The sequence below is a fragment of the Monomorium pharaonis genome, chromosome 3 (assembly GCF_013373865.1).
Source record: "Monomorium pharaonis isolate MP-MQ-018 chromosome 3, ASM1337386v2, whole genome shotgun sequence".
NCBI lineage: Eukaryota > Metazoa > Arthropoda > Insecta > Hymenoptera > Formicidae > Monomorium > Monomorium pharaonis.
In genome coordinates this window covers 33,222,587-33,233,690 of record NC_050469.1, presented here as the reverse complement: position 1 = coordinate 33,233,690, position 11,104 = coordinate 33,222,587, and the positions used below count along the sequence as shown (strand labels likewise).

At 27.9% G+C, this 11,104-nt stretch overlaps 2 protein-coding genes across 6 annotated transcripts in view; both read right to left on the bottom strand.

Moving 5' to 3' along the window:
- Window positions 1-360: 360 nt before the first annotated feature.
- On the bottom strand, window positions 361-7,197 carry LOC105835377. Its single transcript, XM_012678588.3, has 4 exons — window positions 1,895-7,197; window positions 1,699-1,786; window positions 690-876; window positions 361-584 (listed from the first exon to the last, which is right to left on the bottom strand). The coding sequence occupies exons 1-4, from the start codon at window positions 2,094-2,096 to the stop codon at window positions 492-494; spliced, it is 570 nt and encodes a 189-aa protein (XP_012534042.1). The 5' UTR covers window positions 2,097-7,197; the 3' UTR covers window positions 361-491.
- A 517-nt stretch (window positions 7,198-7,714) lies between these two features.
- Window positions 7,715-11,104, bottom strand: part of LOC105832401 (short-chain dehydrogenase/reductase family 16C member 6) — a 43,041-nt gene continuing 39,651 nt past the window's right edge. For all 5 annotated transcript variants that reach the window (XM_036284724.1, XM_036284723.1, XM_036284725.1 and 2 more), the window contains exons 7-8: window positions 8,843-8,959; window positions 7,715-8,767 (exon numbers count right to left, since the gene is read on the bottom strand). In XM_036284724.1, coding sequence (XP_036140617.1) covers window positions 8,560-8,767; window positions 8,843-8,959 — 325 coding nt within the window. In that variant the 3' untranslated portion in view covers window positions 7,715-8,559. The remainder of the gene's footprint in view (window positions 8,768-8,842; window positions 8,960-11,104) is intronic.

The window sequence follows — 11,104 nt, the reverse complement described above, 5'->3', positions numbered from 1 at the left end:
TAAAAATAACTTATAAATTTAAAAAGGTTTAACGTAATTTTTAAATAAATCTTTAAAAATATATAAATAAAAAAATGTCAAAAAAACATAATTTTATAAATCAACCCAGCAAACACAAAGTTACATGTAACGTGCTTGTTAGTTGTAATTTTCCACTCAATAATATAATTGTAATATAACACACGTGTTATATTACAATTACATTGTTGAGTGGAAAATTACAACTAACAGGCACGTTACGTGTAACTTGGTGTTTAGTGGGAAAGATATATAATTATGTATTTTATTGTTAAATATAATACACAACAATTGTTTAAAGTTAGTAAATATTTAATATAATTATGAATTACGTATTTTATTGTTAAATATAATACACAACAATTGTTTAAAGTTAGTAAATATTTATAATAAAGAGTGCATAAGTTAATTTTTAATTAACATTTCACACAATTGTGTAATTGTGATTGCAATTTATATTAATTTTATTAATATCATATGGAAGATGAGAAATTTCCTTCCGAATATACTTTACAATCTTTATATACCTCATTCCAAAATTGATTAGCAGTTGCAAAAGTTACATGCTGTAAATAATAAGAATATTTTTAACAACTGCAATTTTGTATAATTTTGTAACTACAAAGTATAAAAGAAATATAAAAATATTTTTATAAATAATTTATACAAACGGTATTTGAAATTGATGTGGTTGTCCACTCATATCCAAGTAGTTCTCTGTAAATAATGTCTGAGACAAGCTTATTTCCGGACCATATCGCTGTTAGTAAGGATCCATCGGGAAAAAAGTATGTACCTTTACCGTTCATCATTCCGTTCGCATCAAGGTTTCCTTTGTATTGTGCGTTATTATTGTATCTTGTAAAAATATAAAATTTTATTTTTGTCATTATTAAAAATTATAGCAAAATTATACTTTTTTGAATAGTGTAATTATTTTAGAAATCTTTTGGCAAGATTTAAAAAAATGCAGATTGTTATAGCTATAATTTGTCGAATATTTTTCGAATATTTGTAACAATTATTCTATATATCCTTAAATATTTTTGAAAATCTAAAATAGAGATTTTTTTCTAACATTTGAATATTATTTTTACTTTCTTTACTTTAAATATTTCGGGATATATTGAAATATATTTTTGAAATTTTGTCATTATAAATATTTCATGAATATAGTTCATGAATATTTAACGTTAGTTATGTGTGTATGTGTGTATGTGTACATTAAATGTTTGAAATCTGCCACTGTTAACTTAACATAATTTAATATAATGTTATTGTGTCATTATTTGTACATACATTTTATTTTAAATTAATGTATAATTTGTTAACTTTAAAATAATATAGGTATGGTTACGTAAACAAATAACTTAAAAATAATGTAGATTTTAAATTCTAAGGTATATATAAATAAATAAAATAATATGGTTACATATTATAAATATTAATTTTCTTGAAGAGAAGAATTTTTTACGTCTTATTTCTAAATTGTGTTAAAGTTACATTTTTTGTTTTCTGTTTTTGCATAATATTTGTATTACTTTCTTATACAATATATTTATCTTATGTTAAATTAAAAATAAAGAAAAATTTCGGTGGACCATTTAGATAGACTATGTTAAAATTAACAAAAATTTTGTACTTTATATAAAAATATTTCATTAAATGTAAATTAATCACCGAATGTGAAATTCACCGCTGCCAAACTTATCATCGTACCATTTGCCATCGTATACGTCAAAATTATCAGTTGTGTATATTCCTTGATCTAAAAATGGCGATAGCGAATGTCGATATTTATTAGGGCGTGACTTACTGACCCAGATAAGAAGCATTGGTAATTACATAATTGCGTATAAATATATGAAATATTAACCTTGTCTAACTAAGGTGCGTCTGTCAACGTTTACTCGATATTTTCCTTCGTAACTATCTCCGTTTTTAAAAGTAAATCTTGCAGTAGCGATTTCTACATTCAAATTTTTCATATTAAAGGCCGGTTTGGAGGTTTTCGGGCTTTGTTTCATGTTTAAAAAATTCTTCTTTTCTTTCTCTTCTTTCATCTCCCGTGTAAACATTTCTTCAAAAAAACATACATATTAAAAACTTTATTATTTCATAATATATACAAATATAATTTGGCTCTCACTTGGAGAATTATTACGTAATAACTGCGAGAAATGGAAAGCTTTCGGCGCGTCGCGAAGCAGAAAGTAACGGAGTTTCAGTGAAAGTTAGTCTTTTCGTGTTATTAATTCGTTTACGCATGAGAAATGATGCTACGTATTGCGGCCGAAGAATTACACACAAGATTTCTAAGACTCATCAATAGAATCCAACCAAAACAATTTTTTTTTAATTCGACCAAAATCAAAAACAAATATTCAATTATGTGTCAATGTCGGCCGAATCGAAAACTTAAACTTTCATGAAAATCCTAAAAAGACCATATGTATAGACGAGAACATACATGTGTCGTACATATATACTCTTTCTTTACAAATATTATAATTTAATTATTGAAACAATATTTACACATATTATTAATTCTTAGTATTTATAATTATTATATAATATTATATAATTATTCTGTTATCACTATCTGTGATATGTTGTACACTATCCTTATCGCGATCATATTATCTCAATAACAAAATTTCGAAATAAAAAAAATATTTAGCTAAAGCCGAAATCAAACCGGAATTTCAATTATTAACTGAAACTGGCTGTAACCAAAATCGAAACCGAATTTTCGGTCGGACTTGAATTGTCACATAAATTACTTTTTTCAGTCATTTGGAAAATCGTAAGAGAAAATCATGATAAAAGCAAGAAGGGCTGTAAAAAAATGCAAATATGTTTCTTAATGAAACATTTTATTAAATTTCTACATATTTATATTTAATATATCATTTGTGCAAGAAAGATCAAATAAAAGTTAAAAGTAAAAAATTTAAGTAAAAGATAAAAAAGTTAAAATTATTATATGTTTTGTGTTGTAGAGTACAAAACACATGTGCATCATACTATAGCATGTATTTTAATTACAGTAATAGGTTTAAATTAGATCAACATATAAATGACAAAAAAAAGAAATTTTCGCAGATTTTTTTATGTGTGATGTTCAACAATACATTTTTTAATATATCTATTTAATATTAATTTTGTAATATATTTTTTAGATTTATAACTACGTCCTACACTGTAAAAAATTTGTGTAAAATTACACCTATTATAATGGATAATTTTGAAACTATAATTGTTTATTGTGTATACACAAGTGTAAAAAACAAATTAAGAAATTATTGAAAAATTTATATATAAAATTATAAACACGCAAAAATTTACACCTATTATAGCGGATCACAAATTACCTACTGGAAAAGGTGTAATTTTACACAATTTTTTTACAGTGTAGTGTATTTTACTCTACATTTACAAAAGTAAATTATGGCATTTTTTAAAAGTTAATCTAAATTTCTTTAACTAAAATCTGTTGTATATTTATTGTAGTAGATATCTCATTATATATATACATATAAAACAAATTTAGAAATTATGTAGTAAAAAAGAAGTTAATTTATTATTTTTTTAACAGAAGGACTATTACAATGCTCAGTTTATAATAAGAGCAATATTTATTACATATATATTAATTTTTACATTGTTTAAAAATAAAAAATGCTTTTTACAAGTAACGCGCGCTACCCAATTATCGGAAATCGGTTTTTCTGAAACTTTGCATGGAGTTAGAACGAGCAAAAATATACTTGTGACTGTACAAATTGGTCTGGTTTTTGTTTAAATAATTTTTTCAACAAATTTATAAATATAATATAATTTTTTTTAAGTAAAAACTAGGTCCAGAATAGGTTCTCTATGTTTTTGAGATTGGTGAATCCAAATTCGACAACAAATTTGCTTCATCAAGTTAAAATCTTGATCAATAATGAATAAATAAGGAATTAATTAAGTACATAGGATCATGAATTGTAAAACCACAAATTTTAAATCCATACATCATATATCGTTGCCGGATTTGGATTTAGTGACCTCGAAAGCCTATAAAGAACCTATTCTGGATTTGGTATTCATTAAAAAATTATTTTTATAAATAATTTGTTGAAAAAATTGTTTAAGCAAAAAACGATCCAATTTGAACAGTCTAAAGTAGTATATTTTCGCTTGTTCTAAGTTTGCAAACTTTCAGGAAAAACAGTTTCTAACAGTTGGGTAATGTTACTTGTTAGTATATTCTTAGTCAGTATAAAAAATAAAATTAGATTTTTGCATTGTATCATTACAAATATTAGGTCTGAAAAAAATCTTGTAGATTACTGTTGTAATGGCTCTGGAAGCTAAATGTAAATTAATTTGTAAGATATTTTGTATGAGTTTAATGTTGATAAAATTGTATTGGTACATATTTGTTAGGTAGCTTTCATTTTTAGAAATTAGTTTGTCATACATTTGATGGTGGGCGCTGACAAGATCTGAATGCATATCTGACACTGCATTCTTGACTCCTTTGAGGCTGAAAAAAGTGTCGCGAAATAAAAAAAAGTATTTGTGAGAGAGGAAATGTTATGCCTCCATGAGAAATAATGATCAAAAAGACATCAAATTCATATCAAATTAATTAATATCAAAATCCGATTTACTAAATAAATCGAAATGAGAACAAAGTGTGGAAATGGGTGCTCAATTTTATCGCTTTCATAGATGAGATTTTCTTTCGTTGAAAAATCCATATGTTGCCCAAAAGATGGTCAAAAGTTATAGAAAATAACTGGGTATTTAAAAAGGACAATTGGTTCAAAAGTTATAATAAAACAAATTGATCAAAATACCTATAAGATCTTTTTTCAGACCTACATACAGATATTTTGAAGATAATGTAAAATAAATTTATCTGAATTTTCTTCCTATTATATATAACACATTTCGTAGATATCTCTTATAAAGTATAAATTTACACATTATTCACGAAATATAAACTTCATATCTTACATATAATACATATTCTAACCCTCGTATCAATCAAAAATTCAATGAACTTTATTACATAATTTGTTACTTAAAACTACACTTTGGAAAACTGAAGTTTAAGTTGCGCCTAAATTGCCATTGTATTATACATTTATAGGTAAATTTATTTAGCGCACAATATAATCGCTCATTTGCTGTAATAATGACATGACTAAAAACTGTCGATTTTAAATAAACTGCAAAAAAAAATTCTAATGAGAATTGAATTAATTAATTAAAAAGTTAGGAATATTTTTATTTTATTACAATCAGTAAATTAAATCATTATAATATTACATTATAATAGAAAAACTCTACTTGAATTATGCCGTTGTTGTAGCAAATGAGTATTATATAAACTAATAAAAATAAAATCTTTATAATTTCTATAAAATTATACAATTTGTTTAATAAACATTATAATACACATTTCTACTGTGTATTTTAGATACTTTAATACTTTTATATCTAGTACTGACATCATTTATAAGTTCAGTATCACATTTTTTTACCGTACATGCCGTACATTATTTTTCATAAAGATAAGCTCTTACTGTAAAAAGATAAACCCTTACATAATGCTAAAATATTCATATTTAGCATTATGGAATTATTATGCAAAAATTTCATTACATACAGATACAAGACACGGGATTGTAACCTACTTCCTGGCGAAAAATTTTTTTATAGTATTTTATAATATTTTAAAAAATTATTTACATTTTAAATTTATAAAAATTTTTAAAAAAATATTTTTTATGTTTCAAAATTTCTTTTATTTTTCTTAAGGTAGTACTGTCAAAGGTAGTACCAAACTAGTCAAACGAGTACATTCTCTCATTTAATTACCCAATAAACACAGAACATAACAGTAACATTGCGGCAATGTTACAACATTGTAGCAATATTACAGCAATATTACAAAATTACCGCAATGTTGCTGCAATATTCTGTGTTTGGTGGGTAGTGTACTGTTTAGACTTTAGATATGTGGCAACGCCACGCGGAGGACTGACTGCGCGTATGTGACCACTTCACTTGATGCCGGATTTGTTTTAAAAATATTGAAGCTGCATGGGTCCGTCTTCTGATTCTAATATTCAAAATAAAAAAACATCCGAAAACAAAAAAGTACTTAATTCTGGAGAGCAAAGAAAGTAAATGACAAGAGGTTTGTTCGCGTTGCTTGAAATCCCCAAAATTTTTTGCACTTTAAACAAAATAAATATATACTCGAGCACTGGAGAAAGAGAAAGCGAAGATGTCGAGTGCGAAAAGTGCAAGTAAAGGAAACAGACCCAAGGTATCTTTAAAGAGTCAAGCAAGATCTAACCTCTTTTGCGGCGTTGCCACGTTTATTAAGTCATTGCCGACTATTCGTGAAAAACAACAATTTTACATTTTAATTTCTCTATTGTTAGTCTCACAGGTACCCAATTCAAGTTTTCAAACCCTTAAAATTTCTGCATTTTCTTTTATTTGCGCTTTAGCAATTTTTATCAAGATCTAAACAGTAGTTTTTATGAAATATGGAATAAAACGTATTTTTCCATAAGACTCTATGATAAACATGTAAACATTTAAATGTTCATTTGAATTTTCTCTCGCGTATCTTAGATCCACAAAAAATTAACTGGTTAATTTTCACGCTAATATCTATTTATGTACCAAGTTTGATCAATTTCTAAACAGTAATTCTAGTATATAACGACAGTACTACCTCAAACAAATAAAAAATTTCTGAAAAATAAAAAAAGTATATTAGAGGTTACATATATATAAGAATTTCTAGAAAAGATACAGATTTTTTTTATATTGTTGTACATTTGCTGAATTTTATAAAATTCTTCAGAAATTGTAGACTTTTTTAAATTTTTTAAAATTTGCTTAGAAACAAATTTGTTTTCTATTGTAGAATAATATACATTACGCTAAACTGCCAGCAGATGTGAAATTCTGTTACTTGTAATTAAAAATTCACATATACACCCTGTAGAATAGAATAAAAGACATATCATTATAAGGTGATTTAACTATGTTTTAAAGAAATAAAGACGAAGCAATATTTTAAACTGTAACAATTGGGCTCTGAAATAAAAGTAAATAAAGCGTTTTGGCAGAATATGGTATATTAAACATTTCATCGGGTATACCTATATTTATTAATTCATATTAATGTAAAAAATTTTTTCATATGACTATTTTAAATATTAAGTTGATCTGTAAAAATAGAGAAAATATATTCAGATTTTTTCAAATTATTTTTTTAATATTTATGAAAAATGTTTCAATTTGTGTATAAAATAAAAAAAATTTTTCTAAAAAAGTTATAAAATTTAGATAAAAATTCTGAAAAATTATATGAAGAATTCTGACTAATATTTTCACCAGGACTAATACCATCACACATGTGCCTTCTTTCATGCCTCTCGATTAAAATAATACAATTCCTTAGCGAAAAAGCCCAGCTCAATTTTGTGCGATATTAATCCTCGTGCACAGAAAGCCGAATTAACTCGTCATCACACAAAACTTCTCATATGCACTGAGAGAAAAATATCGAAGTTTAAGAACCAAATATTTCTTATGATGTTTTCTTCGATATTTATTTGTTATAAAAAAATTTATTTGTGAAAACGAAATATATATTTCTATGAAATGTATTTCATTTTTCTTATTAATTGGTTTATTTAAATAAAGCGAATTAAATGTTTTATTTCTAGCAAATAAATTATTTATTTGTTCGCATACTGAATGTTATCTCTTTATATAAGATATATTTTACAGAAATATATTTTAAAAGTATATTTCACAAAAATATATATTTTATTTTCACAAATAAATTTTTTTATAACAAATAACTATCGAAGAAAACGTCACAAGAAACATATATTTTTTCAATATTTCGACATTTTTCTCTGTGTGCAAGAGAACGAGTTGATTCGTCTACACATTTTTTATAATAACTTTTGACTTGATTCATTTATATACATCCAAAAAGACGCATATAATAGCTGAATACCTGTAGAATTTTTTTTTTAAAATACGATTAGCAGCCGCCATATTAAATCCGCCATTTAAATTTTCTAATTCTGACTGCAGATTCGTAATAGGTGACCTCAAAAACATTGAAATTCAACAAAGTCGTATTTTAGACTGAATTTAAAAAATTACTGCATTTAAAGTTACTTTTGCCATAATAACTCTTGTACAACGGGGTGAAGATACTTTTAAATGTATTGACACGATTTTGAAATAATTAGCCAATATAATCGCCGCAAAATCTACGTGGAAACATTTTTATATGTTCTATTAGGTTATATATTGAAAACAAAAATATTTACTGTTTAATTCTAGTAAACTTGAAATGCACTGCATCGAGTTTCTCTTCTAAAGATAGGTCAATCTTAAAGAATCAATATATAACTATAACGCGCTGCTTTGGAAGCCAAAGATGTGAAGAAAAAAACAAAACAAATTTTGGACCATTATTAAAACTGAAAGCAAAAAAGTTCAAGGCTTTCTTTCGGAGCTGGAGACACGTCTGGTCAATTGTTGATGAATGGCAGTACCGTTCTGATCTTTTGATGCTGGTATTATACATTCCTCTTCTGCAATAGTTGCAACTGTAGCTGCACGTTGTTTATTATTTTCGAGGCTCGGTGAAACGTCTCTAACCAATCCACGAAGAAACATCGCGACACATGGCCATGGAAATATCCTGTGTTTTAACGATCAATGCAGCTTTTCTTTCGTGTGAATGATAAAATAAACGATAAAATAACAATTTACTTACCACTTTAGAGTAAGCAGAATTTGTAAGTAACCCGGAATGATGGCATATTTCTCGTTGCACCTCATTGCTATTATTATTCTATCAGCTACAGCGTTTGGACTTAGAGTTGGAATATATCTAAATTTCAAATAAATTTTTTATAATAAATTTGTGATTACAAAATACTTTGATTAAATGTTATAAAATCCTATAAAACTTAGATAATGTGATTTGACATAAAGGAAAGAACAAACAGAATACAAAGAATTCTTTACAGCATTTGATACATAAAAACAATTTTTACCAGTGCGTTAAAAGGGGAGCGTCCCAGATGCGCACAGTAATACACGGACGCAGCAGGCTGAGTGAAACGGACACAGTAACAAACGGACACAGACCAAACAGACACAGTAATAAACGAACACAGTAATAAACGGACACAGTAACAAACGGACACAGACCAAATGCGCACAGAGCGAAACGGACACAGACCAAATGCGCACGGACCAAATGCACACGGACCAAATGCGCACACTGCACATGCGCACACTGCACGTGCGCACGGACCAAATGCAATCCATGTACATTGCAAGCAGAGTAAAGTCCACATAGGTTAGCGACTTGGACAGGGTGGGCCGAAGGCCCCCCTTGCACCCCCCCCGTGTGTGTGTGTGTGTGTGTGTGTGTGTGTGTGTGTGTATGCGTGCAAAGCATTCACTGCATCACATGGGTTTGCGACTTTCCGTGTATGCATTTGGTCTGTGCGCATGTGCAGTGTGCGCATTTGGTCTGTGTCCGTTTCGCACTGTGTCCGTTTCGCTCTGTGCGCATTTGGTCTGTGTCCGTTTCGCACTGTGTCCGTTTCGCTCTGTGCGCATTTGGTCTGTGTCCGTTTGTTACTGTGTCCGTTTGTTACTGTGTCCGTTTCGCACTGTGTCCGTTTATTACTGTGTCCGTTTGGTCTGTGTCCATTTGTTACTGTGTCCGTTTCACTCAGCTTGCTGTGTCCGTTTATTACTGTGCGCATCTGGGACTCACTCGTTAAAAGTGGTCACTTTTGTACGCAAAGTCACCGATTTAAACACTTTAATATTATTACACAATCTTTATTCTCTAATAGATGGCGTAAGGTAAAAAATTTTCCATGACTTCTACACATTTGATCATTTGCCATATACCTTTATGTTCGTTACCACATTGGCATGCATGTCATTTCGCGATACACATACGGCAATTCTCGCAGAATTACTAATGTTTCTTCGCCATTTCGCGACACACATACATTTATAGAATTATAGACATAGATATATTCGTCACTTTCGCGAATTTAATCTTGGCTAGTATGTCAATTCGTGAAAACTCAAGAACACTTAAGGGCTACCTTTAACACACTAATAACAAAAATACACCGTGCAACACATACAAATCGGTTTTTTTCCATTTCGTGTGGGTAAATGCACTTGCCTTGTACTCATGCGTCTATTCCCAACTCGTGGTGAAAAAGCCGACTTTCTGCCCTTGTTACATAATGTAGTAGTATAGCACAGATTTATAAATATATGTAAATAAAAGAATATGTGAAATTAACTTAAAAAATGTATCAGATACATGTGTGTGTGTGTGTGTGTGTGTGTGTGTGTGTGGGGGGGGGGGGGTGTTTGCAAAGCGTATATTAGCGGGACCAAAAATGTTTTCAAAATTTCTAATATACATAACTTTACATTTGTCTATAGAGGAGAAGGTGGTAATATGGCCACCCATTTATATTTTATTTAATAATTTTGTTAATTAATCAATGTTTTGAGTTGAAATTTTAATTATATTCATTAAAGTGTTGCTCATTAGATTTTTAATTCAAAGTTATAAAATATTTATTATATTATATATTATTTATAAAAATGTAACGATATTGCATAATAAGCTGAAGAGAAATAGGGAAGGTAATATGGTCACCACAAAAATAAATGTAAAAAAATTGGTTTTGTTAACAAAGGTTACAGTATTTTGTTAGAAACATATATATTTATATAAAATAAGTTGTTGAATCGAAACAGGTGATTTTTATTCACATTTAACAGAAATTAAATAAAAATAACTTTAAATCTAAAGTATCTTATTTATATAAAGGATTTTAAAAAATTAACAACCTTAAATTAAGCCTTTAATCGATTTATCGAGGAATTTTGTCGATATGGAGATCTCGAAAAAGTGACCATAAAAGATCGCTAAACTCTTACAGAAGTTTACGTCACTATTAAAATTTAAATGATTAAGAATAAAACA